The following is a 26,876-nucleotide window of genomic DNA, read 5'->3' as shown; positions in this document are numbered from 1 at the left end:
CACGAGGCCACTCCCCAAATGGGGTCCGTCCAAAAAGCCGCTCCATGCAGGAGCATGAAGGAAACATGCCGTCTGGCACGTTTGAAATAGCACCAGTGCAGTCCATTGTTTTCCCTAGATGCCCAGCTGGGAGGCACCAAGTCCAGCTCAGTGACAGGAGGGAGGAGCGGGGGAGGGATGTCATTAGAGAACTCTGTTATTTAAGTGGTGGGGATGTTTTCTGCCCAGGTCACCCTCTCTGCTGCTCTCTTGCCCCCTCCTCTTTGGTTCCCACGAAATCCTCACCCCTGTCCAAGTCTCCAGCACTGGGGCCTCCACAGCTGCCACCTTGTGCCCGGCTGGGCCTTTTGATACTGGCTTTTCCCCAGAGAGACTGACATGAAGGGGCATTTCCCTCCTCCCTAGAGATATATCTTGTGTTTTGAGATCTATGGATGAAAAGTGCTAGATACGAGCTAGAGGAGAACTGTTGATGGGTCTGGTCCTGCATGCCACTTAACTCCTGGAGTCAGCAGAGCCGAGGGTGTTCTGTACTCCAGCCCATCAGTCAGGAGGGAGGTTCATCTCCGTGATTCATCTCAATCAGTGCCACTGCCAGAGGGGAGCAGCCATTGAGCCGCGTAGCCTCTGCTGTGCCCTGGCTAATGAAGACTCAGCTCTCCTAAGAGTGGTGCATGTTGGGGCAGGTTCCAGTGCCACTGAGATGGGCCTCGTTAGGAAGGCTGGAAACCCTGAACTGCAAATCTGACCCCTGGAGAGCCCATGGAGATCACTCTGCACTGCATGTACCCTTTCCCATGTAGAAAAGACATCACGGAGGGAGGGGACTGGGAGTCAGGAGACCTGGGTTGAAGTCCCAGCTCTGCCACAGACTCCTTATGTGACCTTCGGCAAGTCACTTAGTCTGTCTGGGCCTCCATCCCCCATCTGTGAAATGGGGATAGTAACTCCTATCTCCCAGGAGTGTTGTGAGGATAATAGTAGTAAAGAACAGGGCTGTGGTGGCATAACACAGACAGCAGCTGTAAGGGAGAGGCTGGTGGTCACTACACAGCAGATGTCAGGTGGGCCTGGAGCTGAGCCTTGGGGAGGTTGGATTCAGAACCCACCTCTGAGGCTGCTGCAGTGTGGCCTGCTCTCAGGATCTGATCAGAAACCTCACCACCTCTGATGCTTTGCTTAAAGCCACAGCTCCTGACCATGATGGTTACATGAGAATCTCTGCTTTCAGTAAGAAAAGAAAAAGATGGGGGTTTTTTAGCCCACAGTGTTGCTGTGGAAAGCTTGGAAGGTGACCTGACTGCACCCGAAAGGTTCAGAAATCAGAAAGAACCCCACATTTCAAAAATCTCACGATTTGCAGGGCTGGAGTAATGATTTTGAATGTTTGGGCTGGCAAGCCTGACTCTTATTTCAAAGCTGCTCCTGTCCCTGGGGCTCGAGAGCCCATCTATCAATACTCACACAGCCTAGAGGCTGAAGGCTCTTTTCCTGTATAAATGAAACCCTTCAGTAAAAGTAACTACATAAAATACCCATTTTATCAATTACATTTCCAAAAGCCACTCCAGGACTTCACACCAAAGATACCCTTGTCAAGCTAAGCCCCAAGAACCACACAGGACATCCCACAGCAACACATACTCTGGCCTGAAGGGTACACAATCTGGCCAGGTCTCATTACATCATATGGATGATGGGACCTCAAAATCATATAGAAAACCCTGAGACAAAAGTCTGGCTAGGCCAAGTCCCCAAGAACTGGGTGAGTAACATTCACTGAATAGTTTGTACGAGGAATGTTGTGATATTTTTCAATTAAATTTTTCAATTAAACAAAGGTAGGTTTTGCCTTAAACTTACTGTCCTCCATTATTTTTATTTCGCTAACCTAACATGGCTAGAAATGTCTTCAAGGACTTGTAGCTTACTTAAATGAAAACAATTTGATTTGTTTGGTTGACACAGCAGCCTCCCACAAGACCTGAAGTATCAGATAGCAAAAGTGACAGAAACTGGAAAGTTAAAATTACTAGAAACAGAAACCAAACTCGATGAGTCTCAAATAGTGAAATTGACTAGAACCAGAAAGCAGCTAGAATCAGAAAGTGAAACAGGGTAGAACCAGATAGTGAAAGGGATTAGATCCATAAAGCAGAATTAATTAAGTCAGAAAGTAAAACTGAATGAGAACCAGATAATGAAAGAATAGAACTAGAAAAGAAAACTGACTAGACCCGGAGAGTGAAACTTCTTAGAACCAGAAACCAAAATTGATTAGAATGAGAAAGCAAAACAGACTAGCCCCTGATAGTGAAACTGACTAGAAGCAGTGTCTCTGCCTAGATGGAATAAAGTACAGAAAATGAACCAACAGCATTGAAAGTACATTTGATCAACAATACCAGCGTTAACAATCTCCAGAATTATCAGCAACACAGGTCAGGCAATGGTTTGACATACTGATAAGATTTTTACCTTTAGGGTCAGATCCATTTTGAGTGTCAATAAGGTGTGGGCTTCACTCCACAGCTGCACACCTTATGAGTTAAGGGTGATGTGCACAGTCCAGACAAATGGGACTGTTCCTCTATCCGGTAGGAATGGCCACGGTATAAATATTAGATTTATGCTCATATTTAATTCTTCCTTGTCTTATTTAAAATATAATTTTAAATTTTCAGTTCCCACAGGATATTAAGTTAATTTATATTTTTTAAATAAAAATGGTAAATTACTCCATCTTCTGGGTTCCCCAGTATGTCTAACCTTTGCTGCGGCTGTCTTTTAAGTCCCACTCCTGAAAACACTTACTAGTGGGCATAGACCCAGATCCTCCAAGGAATTTAGGCACCTAACTCCCATTGGTTTCCATGGAAGTTAAGCACCTAAATGCCTTGAAGGATCTGAGACACAGTGGTTAGAAGCATGAGCAGCCCTATTAAAGACAAGGGGACGGCTCCTAAAGAGTAAGCACTATGCCCTGTAGAAAGAGTTTGAAAAATCCAGCCCTAGATGACAAGAGCTGTATGGCAGAAACCATCTTTATTTTTGACCCTTGTGCAAGATCAAACACACTGTTGCACTTAACAAATAAGTATTACATAATAATAAATGATTACGCTATTGCATTTTGTCTGGTGAGGACAACTCATCCTGTATCCACTGAGGGGCCAGGACTTGGCTGGGAGCTGGCAATTTAGAGTCTGATCCTTTGAGAAGCTGAGTGCCCTCCCTGCTCTCTGAATCCAGGATCAAGCCTTTAAAGTCTTAGGCAACCAAATGAATGTGGGCAGACCCTTTTGGAACCCCCTTAGCGTCCACAGGATTCCACATGGGCACAATGGTTCACGTGCGTGAATCCAATCACAGGATCGCGGCCTTACACCTTTATCATAGGTAATGTCATTGCTTATGACCTGAAACAATCATTTCTCATGGCAGGGTGACTGTCAAAAATTTTTACTTTGACAATCTTCCTTTCAATCGGAACTTTATTTGTGATCTTTGCCCTTCCTAAAATAGCTGTGTATTCCGTGCTTTGTTATTTGGATTAAAACGAAAATTCATTACAGCTGCAGCACAAAGCCAGTGTTACAGTTCAGGTTGTGCAAACATTTCCCCTCTCAAAGGCATTTCTCAGATTTTTCAGGCCCTACATTTTCTCCATTTAGGTCTTAGGCTGGAAGCAAATTTGGGGGAGAAAGTCTAAGGAAAATGCTTCAGACAATTTCAAGTACAAAGAGGGTGGAAAAATACATTTTTGTATTCTAAACAAATTCTTTGCTCCCATTGTATAACCAGCTGCCATGCTTCTGATACCATCGTTGAGTGTTGGGTCTGGTGTAAAAATGTAGATAGTTGATAGATAGAGGTATGGGGAGACAGGGTCTGTGTGCATGGGGATAGATAGATAGATAGATAGATAGTTTGCCTTTTAGCAGGGAAATATACTCTAGGCCATAGATCTGTTATTGGGTGGCCTAATGAAAATCCATTTTGCTTTAGCCAAATCACAAAGGTTTAAAAAATACACTTCCCACACACACTGGATGTTACTGTATGACAAGGAGCTTTTACTAAGCATCTCCTGTTGTACTGGCGCTGTCTTAGTATATGTGTGTAGCTGAGTGGAAATGCAGTCTCCCAACTGTCTATTGGCACTGTTCATTTGTGGGTGAGAATGATGAGTAGGATTTCTCATTCAACATGCAGGAGAATGTGGAATAAGATCAGCAAAGGTGTTTGGAATGAGGCTCAGCTGAGAAGGATTTAACCTCTGTGTATCTCTACTTACTTACCTAGCTCCAGGAATGCTGTGCAGATTAGCTAGCTAATCTTTGCACAATGCTTTGAAGGTGCAAGGCACTAAGTATGTGGTAAGCATTATTGGTGTGTATGCAAATGCAATTTAAGCCTCTATCCAACACACTTAAGTCAAAATATCCCTTTTAAATAAGACAAGAATTAAATAGTAGCATGAATCTGATATCTGTATGATGGCAAGGAAATTTCTGGTACTGACCTGGTGAGAAATGAGGGCTAAGAATATGATCGTATCAGTATGGGGTGAGGGGAAGAGAAAGGGGTGGGAGAACTGCCAAAACAATTTTTTTAAAGCCCAATTTTTATTATTCAAGAGAGACAGAGGGAGCTGTACCCTGCATCAGCCTCCTTCCTATTAAACTTCTTCATACTAATGAAATTATAGATCGCCAGCTTATTTATTTAGTGCCTGTATTAAAAATGGGTCTGTCCTGCCTTTCTTGGAATAAGTGTCTGTATGAATAGCATGGAGGCAGGTAAAGGCTGCTTAACTAGCCATCTCACATCATGCTGATGAACAGCAAGGGATATACTCCATTGGCTTTGAACAGGAAAGGTCAGCAGATAACTTACTGTTGCCCCTGAGCTGCGGTAACTTATGCACGTTTTTTGCAGCAATTTTGCTTTGTTTTTAATGAATATGTATGGATGTTTGCTGCACTGCTTCACAGAGCATGCATCTCCCAGCTTATTATTGCACATTATCCCCTCCGAATTAAGAGGCTGTGATTCATGCTAGAGATGTTGAGGCAGCAGAGGGCAAAGCGCAGGACCGGGGAAGCTCTGATCCATTTACATCAGGAGTGAGAGGAGATGAGGAATCTTTTAACACCCCACTTTAAAGACTTGATCAACAGCCTCATAAACATGGCATACATCTGGCTAGGCCTGGTCCATGTGGGCTTCTATCCACTGGAAAGATTGAAGTGGCAACCAATCTTATGCTTCAGGCATGTCATTCATCTGGATTTTCCACAGTAAAATGGGGTTTTGCAATGCAAATTACATTACATTCTATGTCTGTTTATATAATCCAGGACCTAAACTTTTGCAGGTGGGCTAGGAACGCACTCGACTGCCCTCTAGTGGACACACTAAATAGGAACAAGTCAATCATTCACCTGCTGCCATCCAGTATCAGTGGTAATTTGGTATGACGGAACAAACACATTCTATTACATTTCTGTCATTGGCTTGTGATATATAGGCTAGAGCATGCACCAAAGGCTTCGCTGGGCTGCATAAGCCTAATTACTCATTCCGAGATGCAGAGAGTGCTTTTTAAAATCAAGTTCGCTGGAGTTGCCACAGAAAGGAGAGTTGCTGGATTCAAGGAGGGGTTATGTGCTGCTCTTGGTAGTGGGACTGGGATGTGTTGCCAGGCTGTACATTTCTTCCCCTTAATAGCATGAACTTTTCCTACGGAAAAGCGCCTACTCGGCAGCCATGAGCAACAAATGATTCAAAATAAAAATGGGGCTCGGGGCTGTATGTTTGATTCTGAGCCAGCCAGGCCTAGAGCGTGATCAGGGTATAGATTGCTCTGTGCCCCTCTCTAGTGACTCCTTCTGGCTGACTCAAGGACTAGTATTTCTGGGAACCCTGTCCAGCCTTCCACTGCTGGAGACAGGATGCTGGGAGAGGAGGCTTGTGGGGAAATGAGAAGGATGCTCAAGGCCATAAGAGAGACCAAAGGAATTTTCTCCCTCCTGGGCTTGTCCTTAAACCATGTCTATCTAGGGCAGTTCTATAGCCACTATTATGGCATCACTCAGGACCTCACAAGCTTCAACATTCTCAACCCAGGCAATAGGGCAGTGCTTTTATCCCTAACTTATAGATGGGAAACTGAGGCACAGAGAGGCTAAGTGACTTGCCCAAGGTCACAGAAGTTGTGGTGGAGCAAGGAATTGAATCCAGGCCTCCCAGATCCTAAACTAGTGCCTAATCACTGGACAATCCTTCCTTTCTGGGGTCAGGCTGAATGGGACTTTAGGCTGAGTTTGCTAGTAGTTTTTGTTGGCTAATACCCAGCACTAGGAAGCAGTCAGATGCTGAATATAGGTAGGGTTGCCAGCCCTCTGGGATTGTCCTGGAGTCTCCTGGAATTAAAGATTAACCTTCAATTAAAGATTATGTCATGTGATGAAACCTCCAGGAATACATCCAACAAAATTGGCAACCCTAGATCTAGGCTAGATTTGAAGCCGATCCACTGCAGTGTCCCTAAAGGAATTCTGCTTTCACATTGTTAAGTCTCAGTACGCTGTACTGAACACCAAGGAGAGCCAATTGTTACACTCCTCCAATTAGACAGTCAGAGCTGTTCAAAATCAAACAGCGCTGCTGGCCTGATCTTCGTTCACACACACACTGCAGCATGGGAATCTGGCTTGGGCATTAGAAACCTCTCTACTTTAATTTATTAGTTCACAGCAGTTTCTTTAATGCACCAGGTCTGGGAGTTTTTCATCAGGAAAATGACATTTTAAGCAATGTGTTGAGTGGAACATGCATATCTTGACTGTGCATGAAAAACACTCTTGCCAGAGGGGACAGGCTCATAGTCTAGGGATCAGGTTTGAAATACGCAGACTCCCTGGAGCCCGGCAGGGTTAACTCAACCCTTCATACTGCTGAAGGAGGCAAAGGAGTTCCATGCAATTTGCTGTACTGGACTAAGGGCTGGATTAACCTTTTCTGGGCCTCCAAGGGGGCAATAGGCCATGGCGCCGGGGGAGTGGTCCCCGAAGCAAAGGGTCGGATGGGGGCACTGTTTAGAAACTGGCACACTAGCCTGCTCACCTTGCACTGCCAGTGCACCTCTTCCCCTCGGGGGCAGGCTCAGGGCCCGCCCCCCCCATTGCCCAGCACCCCTCCACTCACAGCCCCACCACCACAACTGCACAGCACCCCACACAGACCCCCACTGCTCAGTGCTCCAACACATAGACATCCCACACCTCTCTATATCCAGCACCCCAAAACACACAAACCTTTCTCACTCCCCATTGTCCCCCACCCTCTCACTACCCTGCACTCTCCTCAGAGGCCCCCCCAGAGACCCACTCCCCATGCCCTGCCCCTCAGCTGCACTCACCGGCCACGCTGGGGGTGACCGTTTCCGCTGGGCTGAGCAGGCAGCATGGCTGGTGCCGGTCCGCGTCGGTGGCGGTGGTGGTGAATCACTCTGGCCTCTTGAGAGCAGTGAGATCAGCCAGGTCAGAGCAGGAGCGGGGCCTGCCTGGGCCTGGCTCCCTCAGGACCCACTTGCCTGGTGGGGCCCAGCTGAGCCCCCTTTGCTGCCATCCTCTCCCCATACTGGCTGAGATCTGCCTGGTTTCTGCACCGTGCCCAGGCGGCTTGGCCCTGGGAAGGGAGGTGGGCCCCACAGGTGGCAGGCAGCAGAGACCCCAAGAGTCCACCCACCCCTATGGCCTGTTCAACCTGTATGGTGGACCCCAGCTGCTGGGTAATGAGTCCCCTAGAGGTGAGCGGGACCTGCTGGCTGGGAGCCGCTCACACAGCAAGACCTGGGTGCTGGACTGCCTGGGGCTGTAATGGGCCCTGTCCCCTTCCCAGTGTGGGCCTGGGCCCACGGTGCCATTGTAAACTCGGTACTGACTAGAGTCTTTTGAATGAAAAGCCTGCAAACAGTCTAGGTCCTCTCTACTCTATGGAGACATTAAGTTATATCCAGCTTCTCCAGGGGTGATTCTAGATGCAGGGGCCAGGGACCCACTCAGCAATACAAACCGGACCTGCATTTGCAGGCTCTTGCTGCTGCAATCTGCTCCTGTGGGAAATGCCTGCAAGGTGAGCCTGCCCCAGTTACATGCATGGCAAGATGCGTCTCATTGCCTAGGCTTTTCATTAATTGAAGGCCCTCGAATCCATCCTTTAACCCTGGGGCTTCCAGTGTATTTGCTCTTACTCTGCATCTTCTAACAATTGACAGGTAAAGCCTGTCACCACCTTTCTATCAAGAACCACTGAAGCCGCACCAGAGACCAGCCCCCCAGTGACTGCTGGGCAGGCCTCGGAATATCATGGCCTGAGGCATCAGATTAGGGTCCTCCCTTCCTCCCTCTGCTGTGCACAGCTGCTTGCCTCCAGGCCAAGCATGGCTGCACTGCAACAGAAGGTGAAGTGTATATTCTGCAAAAACCCTTTGGGATCAGTGGGGCTGCTGTTATTCAGCGCAGATAGGTGCCCCGGGTTGCTGAGGATACACTGAGAGGAGGCAGCAGCCGGGAAGTCCGTTAAAAATCCATATTCAGAAGCATTCATATTAGGGACAGGACTATTCAGTAACAATCACTTGCCTTCTGAAAGCTCTGCTCTAAGAATTTTTTCGGGGCCGGTCTCTGGCCTGCGTTGCACAGGAGGTCAGATCAGATGATCATAGTGGTTCCTTCTGGCCCTGGAATCTATGAATTCTCTGTAAAGCATGTGTAGTTCATTCAAGGAGCTTGGATCAAAGACTAGACTTTAAAAAACAAGCTTCCCTTCAATGCTCTCCTAGGCCTGTGCCTCTGCAAGTGAGTATTTATCCTCATCGACAGATGGGGAAACAGAGGCAGAGATTCATGGCCAGGTTCAGCTGGAGTAAATCAGTGACTTACCCAGTATCACATGGTGTGTCACTAGCAGCGCTGGGAACTGAACCCAGGTCTCTTGCCTTCTAGGCCAGCACCATAACCTCCAGGACAGTTATTTAATTCCAGAGAGAGTCAGACTGTCAGAGTGCCACTCTTGACTTTTCTAGCTATCATTAAAATATAATCCACAATCGCCACCTTGAGCCTGAGGTCCCTTTATGCAGTACAAAGGGGCTGAAACTCACACCCACTGTAAGGCCCCTTCACACTGCCAGAGCAGCGTAAGGGGGGCCTTAGTGTGAGAATCAGGCTCATGCTTTCTGCACCACCCAAAACCTTGTTTCCTGCTGATGATAGCAAAAGCAATTACCTTGCTAACCAGAAAGCATGTGTGAACCTGGCAAATAGGAAGTGGTTGAAAGGGAGGGATGGAATATTCATGCAGCGGCAGTTCTGTTCACAGACACCTTTTTGCTTCTGTTGATGTGACTGGGAAAACATTAGCTCCCTTTATCTCAGTGAGTAGAGGGGCACAGAAATGCTACAGCACGTTATGGTAATAGCACATTCATAATGGCTGAATTACAGTGGGATTCTTATGTAACAGTGTTACAGATGTCCATTATTAACCGCAGTGTTCTTCATGACTAACAATAGCGTAATGAATACATTCAGATCATGAAGTACAATCTGCCTGCTGCCAGGCAAATACATAATGGAAGGATTTGTGACTGCAGATCAGGTTTCCCAAACACAACCTGACTCCTGGTGGAGGAATTGCAAAGGGTTTGCTCTGCATGTTGACTGCTCTGAGTTATTCATGTAGGTCAGATCAATTTGTAAAACGCAAGTGGCTCTCCTGGGACAGCTGGACATGATGGCGGCGGGCACACTGCACTTAGAGCATCATGAGGTGTGCTGGGAGGAGCAGGGCTGTGCTGAAGGAAGCAGGGCTGCTGAGCTGTACTGGAGCACAGCTTGAAAACTAGGTGAGTCTGCTAAGGCCTAGCTCACCCATGGGGGCCCCATTTTTTCCAAGAACTCAGAGCTCACCTAGCTAGGTACAATACCAGAGTCACAAAGGTGTGATGTTGCACCGAGGTATTTAAACCAGTGCAGCTTTGTGTATGGCCCCTCTACATTGGTTTAAAGACGGCTTTTTTAACGGGGCGAGCTAAGCCAATATAAGAGTATCCTCACAAAACACTGCTGCACCAGTTTGGTTAAACAGGTGCAGCATCACAGTGCAGGTTAGGCGTAGACGGTGCACTCCCAACTTTCAGTTCAGGCAATCACTGGTTAAAGAGACTGGCACGGAGTAGCCTTGCTTTACTTGCATTCTGTAAATAGAAGGAAACAGAGTCTAGCAGTTAAAGCACGTCTAGGCCCAGAAACCTACTTCCTTGGGGGCTAATTGGCACTTCTCTACTGACTCAGAGCATGACCCTAGCCAAATCACTTCCCCATGCTATACCTCTGTCTCCTGCCTCTGCAAATGGGGCTACCTCCTGGGGTGCTGTGAGTCAGCTAGTGCTTGGGGAGTGCATGTGCCCTGAGAACCTGAGGTGTGAGGTAATGTAGGAGTGCAATGTTCCAGCTCCATACCCGAGGACAAAAGAACAGCTATAGGACCTTTTGCTCCTGGTTTGCTAGCTGAATTCCACCCCACCCAACATTAGAGGGCTGGGAGCTTCTGATGGATAATGGGTGACTCTGTGAAATGAGGCAAATGGGCCTCCCCACAATGCCTATTGGACAGGTGTCCACATGACAAAATGCTCACCTCAAATGGCCCTAAGCATTCTCCTTACATACTGACAAGACGAGGCCAAACATTTCATAGGCTGAACTGCCATCTCTCCGGAGTTGATACCCATTATAAGGCAGCACAGGGAAGCCCTCACTGCTACTGCTCACGCTGTTAATGCCCTGGAGGGAAGGACAGGACCTTCAAGCTCCAGGCCTGCCAACTCAGCAGTACATTCACTGGGTTTTGTTTCCATTTGCATTGCAGCAGCACACACGTTTAGATTCCTTCCTTTCCAGCTTTTGACATTCCAGAGGTTTGATCCTGTCCTACAAGCCATGATGAACACTGCTGCACAGCTGGTAAAACCTGCTAGAGTGGCTATCGCTGCAGAACATCAAGCCTTGAGTCTGCAGAAATAGAAGAGGCAGAACTCAGCAGCTTAATCACATCCCACAAGATTCCAGCAAGAGCAGAGAAGACATTTAAGCAGGTGAGTTTCTGTACCAAAAGGAGCTTGTGTTAGAGATTTAAAACCCCAGCATGTGCATGCACACCCACGCTACCCAAAACCCCTCATCTAACGGTAGCACAAGTGACAACCATTCTAGAAGATATCTGAAAATCAGGCCCCTTTGAGATGTGTCAAGCTGGGCCCCCAAATAATCAGGCACCCCGAATCCTCATGCACCTTTGAAAATCTTGCTTTAAAATCTTATCTTGAGGAGCTCTGTAAGTTACATTTCGGAGTTGAAGTGGAAAAGGCTATTTGCTTATTCAGAACCAGAGGAATTAAAAATGAACACAGAAGAACGTATTTACAGGACAAGCGATTCATTGTGAAGGAGACAGACAGACCTAGAAAGGTATTTGGACAGAAGATAGCAACAGAACACAAACACTAATAGAACTGCATGGGCCTGACTTTGCGCAGGGAGGAGCCCCCCAACTTTAGTGGAGTCAGTGGGAGCTGCAAGTGCTCAGCACCTGTGAAAGTCAGGCCCATCAGTCTTATCGGACTCCAGAAAGGATCTCTGAAGGGCCTGGTTATTTCAAACTAGCTAATATAAAAACAACATCTCCTCTATTAGTAGGAATGTTTGCATCGTTTTAAGCGGTGTCAACTGTAAGATCAAAAGCTTTCAGGACTGGCATATGGCCTTGCAGCTTCTGTGCCAGGTATCAGGAGGAGTGTGGGTATTTCCATCGCAGGATAGCACCATCCGCGCTCACGCTCACAATGTATTTATTCCCAGGACAGATCCTGAGTCGGGTGATGCTGCCACTGTGACCCGTGCCAACGTGAGTCACCTCACCCTCGTTATAGTCCCATACCTTCACCAGGTGATCATCACCACCTGTGTGGGACACAAGGGAAGACAGATGGTTACATGGAGTCCCAGGGGCTTCTGAAAGAGCCACTTGCTTTTTGTTCATGGTGAAAAAGCAGAGGAATGTCCTGGCTTTGGGATGGGAAAAGGGTGTGATACAAGGTCCTGCGCATTATGGTTGCAAAGGACTTTTTTCCCACTAGAACCAGTGACTCTCTGTGTTTGGGATCAGCACAGTGCTTGGCATGGGCTTCTACACTGACTGAACCTGATAAGCTATATTCGGAGATACAGCCACCCAGCAAAACCACAAATCTTCAGCGAGAATTTCCTCTCAATGCTGATTTAACAGGTTAACTTAAGGGAGCTGGTCCCAGTACATAAACTGCAACTTTTACCACATGCCATTCCAATCGCATGGCTCCCACATGCCACTCCAGTGTCAGACCCAGAGGATGTGTGAGAATGGCTAGGGATGAATACACCAGTGCTTAATTCAGGCAGCTGTAGAACCAGCCTGGGTCACCCTCCACTTTTAACCCTCTAGAGGGACTCCCACATTACCAGAGAGATTTCCTGGATTCTGGAGAATGGATGCTCCCACAAGCCATGAAAGACCAAGGATAAAACTCATCCCTAGTGCAGCTCCACTGAATTCAATGGCGTTTCACCACGGCTCAAAATAACTCCATACTTTCTCCACGACATATTGGTTTTTAAAGACCTGATCCTGGGAAGTGCTGAGCGCCTTTATCTCTGAATGATTTCAGTGGGAGCTGAAGGTGCTCAGCATGTTGCAGGATCAAGCCCATAGTATTTCCCTTCAGTGATTCCTTTTCTTTTCCTCTTGACATATTCACAGGATCTCATTATGTTCTTTCTTGCCCACTCTCCTAACCCCTCTGAGGTCCTTTGCATTATTTTTTTGCTTCTCCTGGTGCTGACTTTTCCTCTGCTTCCCTGGGAGTTCTTTTATATTGTTCTCCCCGCCTCCGATCCTACTTGCCTGTAACAAAGTAAGTCCCATCTGATGTAATATCCATCCCATTTATGGAGCCAGTCAGGGAGCCTTCCAAATTTCTGATTGCAGAACCATCAAATACTTCCCAGTACCCAATCTAGAAACAAGATCAGAAATGAGAGATCACTTGTACAGCACTGGTGTGAAAATTTCCATTGCTTCTGGAGATAGCATTAACCTGGACAGTGATGAACCTAAATCGTAAATTACTGAAGTGCCCAATTCTCTCCCATATATCTATCGCCTTTCTATCATGGGAAAGCCCACATGGGCTTGATAAGGGCCTGGCATGATTGGATTGGAAGCTGAAATCCCTGACAGTGACAAGACTTGCTGTCCTGCCCCTTGAAGGTCTGAGCTACTTCAAGCTGACTTCCTGAAGTTGTGCTTACCTTTCTGTCTGTTCCACTGGTGATAATCTGGTACTCCTCTGGATGGTAACACACACACTGGAACAAGGTGTTGGCCAGGATCATCTGATTCCTCATAAAACGTCTGAAAAATACCCCCAAAGCAGCCTGAGTCAGAGTTTATCAAAACTCATCTCTCTCTTCCTAAGACAGCTTTACCTACTGTGGGTGTGAGGCATCTCCCCAGGTAACACTCAATCACATACTGGTCTGGGGATAGGGTTTCATGAGGTACAGATAATGTGGAACTCATTTGATCAGGGGACACCCTCCCACAGACTATCTATGCTGTATGTTCTCCCAAGCTGCGCCTCCTTGGCTGCCTCACAAAAGGCCTTATAAAACAGAGACTTGTATCATAGTAGCAAAATCTTTCATTTCTGGACACCATGCTCAGGGGAACTTTGGCTGCCCAGGGCACCCTGTGCGTGGGGGGGCTCTGCCAAGAGCTTTACAAGCACACCCCATGCCACAAAACTTGCAAAGTCAGAGTCATGGCATAGCTGAGAAGTGCTGTATTGCCGAGGAGGAATGATCTCCTTACACAATATCCCAGATGATGCACGTTCCATCGATGCTGGCTGTGACACACTCCCGGTTGTTCTTCTTAATCTTGATGCAAGACACAGCGGATATGTGCTCCTTCAGAACTTCCTCCAATTTGCGAGTGTTCTGACCAATTTCCCACACCCTCACCTGCAAACCAGCCACAAACACCTTTGTAATGCATGCTCCTTACTGAGCTAAAGTGGAACCAAAAGGGATTCCTGAGCTCAGGGTTTCTCCTGCAGCATTTAATGGCATCTCCAGAACATGTTGCTGAGTGAGATGCTGCATTTCTTACACTGCTTCCAGTTCTCTGGGGATGGATGAGGGCAGAAATACAGATCTCTGAACTCAGGACCAAATCCTGCTCCCATTGAGGTCTATGGCTAAACTCTGGTCAACTTCATTCTCACAAGGATCTGGCCTTAATAGAATCAAAGTGTAGATTTAAAGTCAAGTTCACCACTCATGGAGCCACAACAGAGATGAATTTAGCCTCAAATGTACAGATAAAAGGATGCAGGATCAGGTCCTGTCTTGAGTACAGATTTTCCTTCTAACACAGCTTTGGTCACTATTGTTGCCAGCCTAGGTTGCAGAGCTAATAATAGGTTATAATTATAACCTTGACTTCCGCTGCTTTCAGAACACCAGGCAATATTCCTATTGTGAAAACATACCACTAAAAATAATCTCTTCTATTACAAGTCAGACTATACCTATTCTTTTGACTGCATTTCAGTGGGAGAACTGTTGTACCACAAAACACAGCGACCTCAGCTGTTTGACTCTGCAACTTAGACAGGCAGTAAGAGTCCCAAGATACTACCTCCCCAACCTTGTCTCCCTAATATCCTGGGATCAACACGGCTACAAAAACAATGCATCCAATTAGAGTCCCAGGAATTTAGAATGTTACCTACAGCTTGAGGAGTCACATAAATGGGACTTTTTGCCCTAGGCTTTGGAGTTGGGAGAAAGAAAAGGAGGACGAAACCAACCTGCACTGCGCAGGACAATCTAAACATGTTAAGCAGATGAGGACTGGGACTAGCAAAACTGGGTTAGAAGGAAAATCTGTGTTCAAGACAGGCTTGCACACAATGACTGGTGCAGATGAACCAAATATAGGTGACAGACAGACTGACAAATGGAATTAAGAGGCATGTTCAGCATTGGAAGGATTTGCTACGGCCGGCATGCCAGGAGTAATCAGAGGGTATGGCTCCAGGTCACACTATGAGCAAGTGGGAAGATTTATTTCCAGCAGACACTAACATTTTGGAACTGAGTTTTGTGCTTAAGTGAGCCAAGCAAAGATGATGCTCAGATTCAGCCTAGGTGGTTACTAGTTAGAATGGCAACTTCACAAGTCAGCCCTGAGAGATTTTAGGGCATATTACCTGCCCTTCACCTCCTCCACTGATGATCCTTTTACAATCACTTGTTGCAGCGATGGCTGTCACGCCCATGCTATGGGCATGGTCAATCACATACATGAGTCGGCCAGTCTCTGGTGTGAAGGCACGGATTTTCCCATCATTCCAAGCTGATGCAATATGGAAACAGATCACCCAGAAGGTCACTTCCTTTATATTATTATTTTCCTTCTTATGCCCCTCCCCGATCTCCCCCGTTTTTTAAAAAAAACAATAAAAACTCCTTCACATTGATGTCCCTATTAGCTATCAGCATGTCTATGAGTCTATGCCGAGTCTATGAACACAGAGCCATAGTCCCAGCCAGCAGGGGAAGGTTTCATTCCCTTTAGGGAAGAATGTTTTAGTGATGATGGAGGTGAGCATGGGCACTCTCAACAGGGGGACGGCTGTAGCTCCACTGCTACCATGCAGCAGAAGGCAATGGGTAGGGGATATATGTAAAGATTCACCACACCCCTGCCCCACCTCAGTCCCAACCCATGACAGTGTGATGGGAACGTGAACCTGGATGCCTTAATGTGCCAGCATTTACACCCTCTATGTATGCCCCCCAAATCCTGCCCTCCTCACACACCATTTCCGTGGTGCCTGGGGACTGGCAACTGTGGAGCAGGGTTTACCGGGCTGACCATAAACAGAAACCTTTTGGTCACTGCAATTAGCTGAAATAATTCCAGGCCTTAGTCCTCCCCCATTCTTTTAGAGCCTACTTCCTTAAAAGTGGGCAGCAATTTGAGGCTGACTCTAAACACGGAGCTTGCCAATCATTACCTGAAATAATACTCTTGCCGTCCCCCATGAAGTCTATAGCATGGCAGGTCATATTGGGGATTGTGATTCGTAAGAGCTCCTTGTTTTCTGGGGTGTGCCACACTCTGATGTCATTCTTGGAGCAGGTGGCAAACAAATCAGAGGTTCCCCTGGGGAAGGCAGAGAAGCAGGCTACTGAAGGCCAGTGTTGGGGAACAGTTTCCTCATTAAATCTCAACTCCCCCTCCATTGCTTCACTATTTGACGTTACTAACGTTCAACCATAGCCTTCCCAGTAGGGGACACCATAGTTAAAGTGGAAGGACCATTTTCATTTTTTACTCTTAACTTTCTGACAATTTCACCTTTTGGGGTGAAACTTTATAAGCCTGCTCTCACCTCAAAAATGATTTTATGGGAAATTTAAATTAAGCCCCACAGTTGTATTTCAGGCTTTTTGCTTTAAAATAGAATGTAACTTTCTTTGGCCCCCATATACTAAAAAAAAGATGGATGAAACTTCAGATGTTGTGCATAGCCAGCCCTACAAATAGAAAAAACAGTGGAGTTTGCACTGGCATAGTTTTTTGTTAAGTATTCCTTGCACAACACAATCATGTAGTATCATAGCTACATATGTTGAGTATCTACAAAATGGTCGCATTTTAGATCCATAGCTTGCATAAAACAAACTTTTACAGCTCTTAAATGCTGCAACTAGAAGTTTTCCTTTTTCTCTCTCCCCAAAAACCTAAACAAACAAAGAGGAAATGGAAAATTAAATACATGGTACCATTGGCAGATGTAAATTGACACTGAAGTCAATGAAGCTTTGACCAATAACACTAGCTGAAGATCTGCCTTGTATTACCGCAACACAACTGTTAGATTGTGCATTTGAACACTCAATGTCTGGAAATGAAAAAGTTACATTTCTCTGTCAACAGCAACCTACATTTTGCATACAATACAGTTTCATTAGTTAGGGTGTTAAATGTATACCTCAACAGGCAGCATGAAGAGAATATTGATACAAGAACTGACAGGTTCATTTCCTGGGTTGCGTATGTGTAAATTTGAAACCTTAAGCTTTACAATAAGTTTGGCTACCTAGATACTATAAGAAATGTTAGAATATGAGTGCTTCCAAATTAAGAGAGCTGGATAAAAGAAAGGTTTGTTGATTCCCCAGGACTAACATCAGGTGTCAGTGACAGGCTCTTTGTTGTCATGATGCATTTCTTACCCCCCTTAATGGACCAGGAACACTGTTGGGAGAATTAGACCAGGCTGCAAAAGTCTGCTGAAATGTATCTCACAATGAGGCACGAGCCTTCACATTTTTAGCTTCACAGAATAAAACCTGCTCAATTTATCTGGAAAGTGAAAATAATGTATAAAGATTTTAGTTGTGTGTAGGAATGACTTTGGGCTTACAGGCCTGGGTGCCCCTTTAATTGGGGCATTGTGTTCTTGCTTGCAAGCTGGGCACACCCGCTTTGCTTATCGCAGGAACTATGGCCTTCCTCCATCTCTCCGCCCCCCCCCCCCCGCTTACTTTTACAACAGTCGGCCTCGTCTGCACCTAGCAGTGTTTTATAGCTTGCCTTTTCTGCAGTTTCTCACACTAACTACTGTGTTTGCAGCTAAAAATATTTTGTAGCTTGCTATGCTTCTAAGCTCGTAATAAAAATTTTTTATAAAAAACTTTAAATTGTACTGTACATTTGCACATGTATAATCTTAAATAATAAAAAAAACAAATAAACTCAAAAAAACAACTTTTGCCTCCTCAAATTTCTACAACTTAGTGTCAAATCTTTCCTTCAGTTGTGTTTAAGAATTTACATATTTTCCCTTCTACCTCATGAGCAGTCAGAAGCCTCATTATATTCCAAAAGAGGGAGAAGTTATATTTGAGAGTCTGCTGGATCCTAATGTTTATAGATGCTGTTGGGGTGGGGAACAGAACTGCTCTCCACCTCAGTGAGGGCAAGTCACAAAAGTTCACAGGCCCGTGCTGGTGGCAATCACCCTTGTTTGGGTAGAGAGGGATATCCAGATCACCAAAACAAAGGGGCACATTTCCTGGTGCACTACGCAGCTGCGTGCTGCTCCAACCCCTGCTCTGCCTTTTCCCCATGGCCCCCGCCTCTTCCCATCCCTGCTCTGCCTCAGCCTCACCTCTTCCCGCTCCTGCTCCACCCCAGCCCTGCCCTTCCCCTGAGGATGGTAAGTGGAGTGACCTGGCCACAGCCCCACCCCACTCCCCTGAGGACTGCAGCAGGGGTCGGGCCTGCACTCACTGGCGGTAAGAGTGACCCAGTCCCAGCTCGCTCTGCTCCCCGGCTCACAGCCACGCTGCAGGTGGGTGCTAGGGGGCGGTTCCCCACTGCCCCCTAAATCCCAAGGCTGGGAACTAGGGGAGCAGAGTGGAGCGGCCAGAGCAGAGTCACTGCTCTTCCCGCCGCCCCATGAACACGGGCTCGGGCCCGCCCTGCGATCACCAGGTGGCAGGAAGTGGAGCAACCCAGCCCCAACCCGCTCAGCTGGTGAGTGCTGGGGGGCAGTTCCCCCCTGTCCCTCAAGCCTGTTCCTGCCCCTCCCCCTCCACAGAGGCCTGGGGGCAGGCCCTCCGCTCCACACACGGAGGCCTAGGGAGCTGCAAAGGGCACCAAAATGGCTAGGGATGGCCCTGGATGTACAGGTCTGTACACTGGTATAAAGTGAGGGGTTGGAGGGCCTCTTGCATTTCTGTTTTATACGCTATACATTTTGCTGTAACTCAGTAGGACTTGGCACCTCATGTCACAACAGCAGCATGCCAAAACTCAAAACCTCCCTCCGGATCAAATGCCACCCTCCATTTGCAGAGCGAGTAACTGAGCCATCACTTTTACGAAATGTCATGATTCTAATATTCACAGCAAAAAGGAATTTTCCTGTCTGTTCATGAGATGAATGTGAACAGAAGGCACATCTGTGAAGTTAGCACCATGCATCAGGAGTCCTGAATTTAATTTAACATGCCATATTGTTAAACACACAATTACAAGTGATGTTGATACACCCAAAGTCTGTTTTGACAGCAGTGCTAGTCAATATTAGATGACGTTCTAGGCATGAAGTGGGTTATAGCCCACGAAAGCTTATGCTCAAATAAATGTGTTAGTCTCTAAGGTGCCACAAGGACTCCTTGTTGTTTTTACTGATACAAACTAACATGGCTACCCCTCTGAAACCTGTTCTAGGCACTGGATCAGAGAGCAGGAATGAAGCCATGTCTGCAAATATAGACCCTATTCAACTCAGTAAATGGAAAAAAACATTGAAAGGCACGTGAAATTTCAAGATTCACATTAGTCAGGGCCTGAATGGCCCAGAGATTTCATAGCACTTTTCCCAAGAGTAGGGGTGTTAATACCAGTGTTACACAAATTCCAATTTGCATAATTATAGTCTGCCTACTTAAAATTCTCCATGTAGATTCAGTTGGAGAACTTATTTTTCACTTCCCCAAGCTGAACTGCTGCTGACTACCACACCAGATGGGGCTGCATTTCAGTGGTGGAGGAAGGGATTCTTATATGTAAATCAGTGTGACTTTGGAAACCTTCTGCGCAGAAGGTGCTGTACAGATATCTTTGTCAAATCTACAGCTTACTCCCCCACCCCATCTTTTTCAAGAACAAAAATGCTCCCTTCCAGTCATACTAACGATGGAAAAATGATGTCATGGATGGCTTCGTTATGACAGGTGGCAATGAGCTCCTCTTTAAAATCGTTGTAGTTAAGGCAATAAATCTGGGACTCTTCTGTTCCTACAAAGAACTGGTGACCTTGACCTCTGAGGGTGAGGGAAGTGACGCCACCTTGGACTTGAATTTTCCTGTTAAGACAAAGCAGAAATTTGCACTGACGTGGACCTTGATTTTTCTTCTTCCCTCTCCTCCCCACCCTTGTTTTTTGTTTGGCCTCTGCTGCTTTATCTTTCTCCCACCCATGTGCCACATTAGGTCATGATATCAAGCGGCAGAAACATTGTCAAGTCCAACATGCCATTCTCTGCCATGTTTGTTTGCACTTCATGCGATCCTTGGTGTCTTAGGGATTGTCTACATGGGGGAATAACTGTAATAGCTACGGCAGAATATTCTGCATTAGCTGTCTGTGTGGACCACCTTATTCTGCACTTAACATACACTTTGGAAGTGGATTAAGCTAACGCACACAGAAGCACTCAGGGTAGAATAAGAACATCCACATGGGGAGTTAGTGCGGAATACCTATTCCAGTTTACATTCACCCACTAGTTTATTTCACCATAGCTACCACATGTGGACAATCCCAAATCTGGCAGGGACTGAGAAAACACATACACACACACACTCTGTTAGACAGGGGGTCATGTGTAAACACGCCTTTGTTTACTTCCTTATTAAAAGTGCACTTAATTAGCATAACCCCAAGAGTATTCCAGGCAATTTTGAATTCAATGTTTGAAGAATAGTTTAAATCACATACGACCACGTTATCAAAAGTGCACATCTAGATTGCTTGTGGGAAACTGCCCGTAGCTCTGTTTTCCATGCACACTGGAATGCTCTGCAAGTACTCAGGCACACAGTTTTGATACCCTTCTCTACATAGTTAGTATCCAACATCTGCTTACAACCACTTTTTTAAAGATTTCAAGGGTGCAGACCCCCAGCTGGTGAAATTGACTATAATTCGTTGATTTAATGGAGCTATGTCAATTTTGGATCAGTTTAGGATCTGACACCAAGCCTTTAGAACTAAATGTGGTCATTTAAAATTAACAACAATCATTGGCACAAACTTTTGTAAATGAATCAATAAAAACATGCACCATGTTTCAATTTGTCACTATTTCATTCTGCAAGATAAATGCTGTCCATTTTGACAGTGTCTGCTTGTGTTTGGAAAACTGATATATTGAGATTTCTCTCTTATTCATTAACTAAAAAAACCCATTAGCACTGGAAGTTTGCATGTGTCACTGAAAGTGAACACTACTGCCCTGGTTATGTTGCCACTCTGTGGAAACACCACTCACCCTCCTGCTGCTTTGATCTACAAACTCACTTGATTGGTTTGTAGTTTGATCCTTTACAGAGAGCTACAATCCCTCCTCCGGTGCCGACTACTAAATCTCCTGTCTTCAGCAAAACCAAAGCTGTGACCCCCTGTGAGAAAACAGGATTAACACGCTATTGTAGTGAAGCAGAGTCTCTTTACTGGTGCTACCATGCAGAAGAGCTCAGACAGAGTCTTTGTCATGCTCCCTGTGGTGGTGACGTTGTTCACGCGCTGCTTTATTCGTACTGCTCCGCTCCGCTGCTAAAAAGCAGCCCGTCCAAAATGAAAAGGGAGACAAAGTTTATCAGCTACAGGTATATGAACAGCTAGCATAAAACTTGAAAGAAGAGCAAGAAAGTAATGACAGCATTAATTCTATACAAAGGGACTAGGACTGAGCACGCACATCCATGGATAACCATTCTAGCACAGAATACATGCATCCTTCCATGTGTGACTCTTTTATTGGCGTTGAAGAAACACAGGGCTTGTCTACACCATGCAGCTTTTAGGAACAAGGCTGTGTCGACACAGCCTTGTCGCTAAAAGTCAGTGTGTGTAAACGCTCTTTGTCGGCACTTTTGCCAACAAAATACTTCCAGCCCCGAGAGCAGCATTAGCTTTGTTGGCTGACAAAGCTGCGTTCACATGCCACTTGCGTTGGCAAAACTTTTGTCTTTCATGGGGGGCTTTTTTAAGCCCATGAAAGACGAAAGTTTTGTCAACAACTTTGCAGTGCAGACGTACCCTCAGTGAAACTCAGCCTAAGCTTCTCCCCCAAAGCTGTGCTTTGGGTTTTCTGCACAACCTCTCTGTCCCATACCCTACTTCTCACTGCTCCAGAGAACCACTCCCATCTCCCTGTATTGAGGGTGGGATTAAGCTCTTCCTATCAGTGAGAACCCTCTGGAAGCAGTCAGCATTTCAATAGATGGGTCCAACACCTGCTAACATGGGGTAGGACAACAGAAGAACCTACTGCTCTGACAGAGAAAGGAAGCATTGTCTGCTGGTCAAAGCACCAGACTGGGAGTCAAGAAATCAGTTCTGTAATCCAGCTCTGGCACAGATTTTCCTGTATGTCCATAGAAAAGGCAGACCGGCTCTCTGTGCCTCAGTTTTCCTGCTTGTCAAATGCAAGTAATCTGGGCTATGATGCTGAGTTTATTAACGTCTAAAGATCTCCAAGATCCTCTGAAATAAGGTGCTGTAGAGAGGCAAAATACTAGTACTGGTCCAAATCCTGATGTCCATCCTCAGACAAATAAATCCCTCACCGACTTTAGTGAGAGTTTTCAGCTCACTAAAGAGGGAATAAGAAACTGAGTGAAGATGTCAGGATCTGGCTCATTATTAAATGAGGTCATTCTCTTGCTGTCAAAAATCTGGACTGTGAACTAAATTCTACTGCTAAGCAAACTGTGTCCTCCCAGCACGTCAGCTCCAACAGGACAGTGCCCATACTGCAGTATCTTCAGCTGTTACAATTCCTGGCATTCTCTCACTTATGGGGTTCAGTTTAGTTCCCAGAGTCTTCTTTACCTCTCACTCACTGCTTTTCCTTACACATGTCTCTGACTGTTGCGTACAGGGATGTAGCACATGTGTCAGTTAGGAGCACTTCAACTCAGAGCTCCTATAAGTGGTATTACTGTGGCCATGTTTTGTGCAACCATGTTTCTGGATGCTTACCACAGAAACCAGTTAAATGCCAATATCCGCCCATCTCCCTCTGATTTCTCTGCAGAGTTTCACTGAATCACTTAGCACAGAGCATGTATCTGCCAGCCCTTCTGATATTTACAATATTGGTGTTTTTCCTCAAAGCCCCAGCTCTCAGAGTCATGGGATTATGAGACCCTCAACTTTCATTTTAAAAAATTGTACATTTCTAACATTCATGGTTGTGGAAAAAAGCATGAAAATGTGAACTCTCAAAGGTCAAAACCCAGAAGGCAAATAAAAAGAACTCAATATTTTTGGAAACTGTCTAATTTTTAAGTCAATTTCATGGTTTTTGAACACATGAGCTTGGCAATATTGTATAATGTATTGTGTCTGAGCCTACAATACTGGTATTCCCAAACCAGCTCCTCTATACATATTAATCAGGCCCAGCCCTGGTTAGCTTCCAGGATCAGACACATTCAGGGCAGTATGGCCACAGACAGCAAGTTTACAGGTCCTTTGAGCTGAAACAATTAAGGTTCTATGATTGGAGGCCAAGCCAGAGAGGAAAATAGAAAGGGTATTTGAACTGTTCAGGTCCAGGAGGGGATCTTTAAGAGCATCCAGTCAGTATAGACTGAATGATAGTACAATTCATAGAGAAAGCAGGTTGAGTTTGGGAAGACTGCTTTGGTCCAGTTGTCCAACTGAGTGGAATCAACTGTATTAATTTTGAAGTCTTACTTACGTTTCATGGAATATTTTTTAAAAATATTCTCTGTAGAGGTTACTGCGCATGTCAGATTAGCTGTATTACTCATCTGTTCAGAAAATAAACCTATCAAGCATATCTGCATGAAAAAGGGTCTTTGCTTCTATTTACATTTTTCTATTTTTATCCTCTTTGCATGTTCTCTCTTTTTATTTCCATCTGCTCCACTAACTTATCCCTCTCTCGACATCATGATTCTCTGACATCATTAGTAATTGTGGGAAATTATGTCATACACAAAGGATGTTTTTACCATCAAGTACAGAAAAACAGTAGGAAGGAAGCCTGTTTTCATTTAACTAGCCTCAGGAAAATGATGAGAACAAAGAAAACAAAGACAGAAAATATGATCTAGAAATAGAACTGTTCTAAACAGAATGTTTTTTCTGGTTTTCTATGAGGTGTCAGCAGCTCTTTATGAGTCCTACTATCAGATACCCATCAACTTTGCTTTGACTTTGCAGTGTCTTTCTATAAAAGTCCTCCCATTTCAAACACCCAATGGGTTTAGGGTTATGGCAAGTGGTGGAATTACAAATCAAATAAACAATGATAGAATTTACATAATTACAGCTCTCAACTACCTGCTAATAAATGTGTGTTTTTATGACACTCCCAATACTGCTTTCATTTTTCTAGGTATCCTGTTTAATTTCCCTGATTTGGGATTGAAACCGGTATCACAAACTGTGAAAATCAAGGGCCTTCAACTGGTCAGAACATATATGGTTAGATGTGTCATCATCAGTCTGATTTCAACACTGCTTTTGTAAATGGACTTCTTTTGTGCCAGGACCGTTCTTTGAACTATCCCAAGTAAACCGACAATTTTATAATTTACACTTGTAATTCACAACACCAAGCAATTCACATTAAATAATGCAATTAATAGTGTTTTATATCCTGCCTTTTGCGGATGAAACACAGTCTCCTAAGAAACACTGTCTTGAAGTATAGTAATTACAGAGACAAATCTCAAACCAACTCAAGCATGCCTATTTCCCCATAAGGATACTTTCTCCCTTGTCCCATTCTCATCTCTTCCAGGCTTCTCTGCTGCACCGTGAACTCCTGCTCTTCACCTTCAAGTTGTTTAAAGATTTTTTACAATGTAAACACTCCAGGAATTTCAAGAAAGGTATTTGCAAGTCACCCATCCCACTTTACACCTGAGCAACCAGCTTGAAATTACTCAAGCAAATATGAATAGAAATCAATGTACTGTTGACAGGTCCAGTATTTACTGTCTTTACAGAAAACTCTTTTAAAAAAAAATGCCATAAGGAAAAGCTTGGTTTCAAAAACGAGTTGCCAGGTGAAAGCAATGCACTTTACTATCATGGCATATAAAACCCAAGCACTTCAATACCAAGAGGTGAACAATGAAGGACCTGATTATCCTTACACTCCCTACTTAATAAGTAGTGCAGTTGTAGTCGTGTTGGTCCCAAGATATGAGAGAGACGAGGTGAGTGAGGTAATATCTTTTATTGGAACAACTTCTGTTGGTTAGAGGGACAAGTTTTCCAGACATATAGAGCAATTCTTCACGTCTGGGAAAGGTACTCCCAGTGTCACAGAAAAACACCAGGGGGAACAGATTGTTTGGCATAAGTAGTTAGCACGCATTATAAGGGACCATTCAAGGAAGAGTAGCCCATTAATCGCCTTCACCAAACAAGGATACTCCACCAGAGAAGTAGATCACATCATGGAATGGGCCACTCAAATACCCCAAGAGAACCTGCTTTAATACAGAAATAACACCCACCTGACTGCAAATACCTAATTGTCACCTATCACCCCACACTGGAACCCACATGGGGTATCATCAAATAATGACAACCTATGCTCAAGGACCCCACCCTGAAATCTTTCTTTAACCCCACTTCTGGCCTTCAAACAATCCCCCAGCCTCTTCAAGCTCATCATCAGAAGCAAGCTTCCCACAGACCAGAACACATCAACTCAAATCAAAGCAGCACCAGACCCTGCCAGAACAACAAAAGCAAAATCTGCAGACATATCTCCACTGCCAGAATGACCAATACCCCCCTACAATACACTTTTCAAGATCTATGGATCCTACAAATGCCTATTACAACATATGGTGTACCTCTTCCAGTGCATTAAATGCACCACCAACTACATGGGTGAAACCAGACAATCACTACACTCTTGAATGAACTCACACAGGAAAATGATAAAAGACAGACTATAGTTTATATTCTCTCTCCATTGGAGCTCTTTTCTCTGACAGTTTCAAAGCCAGAGAAACAAGTCTAAAATTAAAATCATAATTTCTTAAACATTTTACTGTTCCTGACCTTGAAATTTTACATGAGCCAGTGTAAAATCTACCTATGGTCCATACTGGGCGGATAGAGGGATATAAAAATAGAGGGATAGAGGGGTATAAAATAGATATAAAGATAGAGGGATATAAAGCAATATTTGTAACTTAGCTCATACTTAGAAAAGAAGGCATTTATGTATCATAATTGCAAAGAGTATTTAATTTATTCAAGAGAGAATCTAGCTGTCAGTGAGACTTAACCCTACAAAACCCAAAGCATGAGGACTTCTCTCACTTTATTTTTTGAGAAGGAGGCTGTTATAAGGTGGTGTAAAGATCAGCTTTACTGGGGAACTCTAACTGCAATCTTTACTATGGAGAAGCAGTTGCCTTTTCATAGCAGACCACATGCTTTCAGAGTCAGTCCTAGAACTCTGCCTCTGCAACTCCAAAAATACAGGCCATTGCTACTGGAACTAAATGGACTAAGTGTATTGTTCCAGAGAATTCAAGATCAGAACTTGAATCACCACAAGACAATGCCTTGCCTAGCCACCTGTCCATAATTACTTTTATCATCCTACTAGACACAATACTAAACAACTTTGTCTTTCAGGTACCAAAACGGAGACCTAATAAACCTAAACTGCACATAAAGAATTCAACTGTTACCTCTTGGCATCCAAACTGCAGTCACAAAATATGCAGGTTCTGTGCATGTAACTTCCAATTCTGCACAAGCAAATGCAGAGTTTGTGCACGTAGCAGCTGTACACACCTGTTCTGCAGAAGTAGCTCAGGCAGAGTTTGGAAAATTTTTCCCTAATGGCTTCCTTTGCCAGTTTTGCTGTTGGATTTTTGTTCCA

The 26,876-nt window shown here is 45.0% G+C and overlaps 1 protein-coding gene across 1 annotated transcript in view; it reads right to left on the bottom strand.

Moving 5' to 3' along the window:
- Positions 1–11,141: 11,141 nt before the first annotated feature.
- CFAP52 (cilia and flagella associated protein 52) overlaps positions 11,142–26,876 on the bottom strand; it is a 30,917-nt gene continuing 15,182 nt past the window's right edge. The window contains exons 7-14 of the mRNA XM_032777058.1: positions 21,281–21,381; positions 19,893–20,063; positions 16,196–16,344; positions 15,386–15,531; positions 13,981–14,132; positions 13,419–13,521; positions 13,012–13,123; positions 11,142–12,032 (exon numbers count right to left, since the gene is read on the bottom strand). Coding sequence (XP_032632949.1) covers positions 11,857–12,032; positions 13,012–13,123; positions 13,419–13,521; positions 13,981–14,132; positions 15,386–15,531; positions 16,196–16,344; positions 19,893–20,063; positions 21,281–21,381 — 1,110 coding nt within the window. The 3' untranslated portion in view covers positions 11,142–11,856. The remainder of the gene's footprint in view (positions 12,033–13,011; positions 13,124–13,418; positions 13,522–13,980; positions 14,133–15,385; positions 15,532–16,195; positions 16,345–19,892; positions 20,064–21,280; positions 21,382–26,876) is intronic.

This window comes from Chelonoidis abingdonii, chromosome 13 (assembly GCF_003597395.2).
Source record: "Chelonoidis abingdonii isolate Lonesome George chromosome 13, CheloAbing_2.0, whole genome shotgun sequence".
In the NCBI taxonomy this organism is placed as follows: domain Eukaryota; kingdom Metazoa; phylum Chordata; order Testudines; family Testudinidae; genus Chelonoidis; species Chelonoidis abingdonii.
This window is presented reverse-complemented; position numbering and strand designations above follow the sequence as displayed.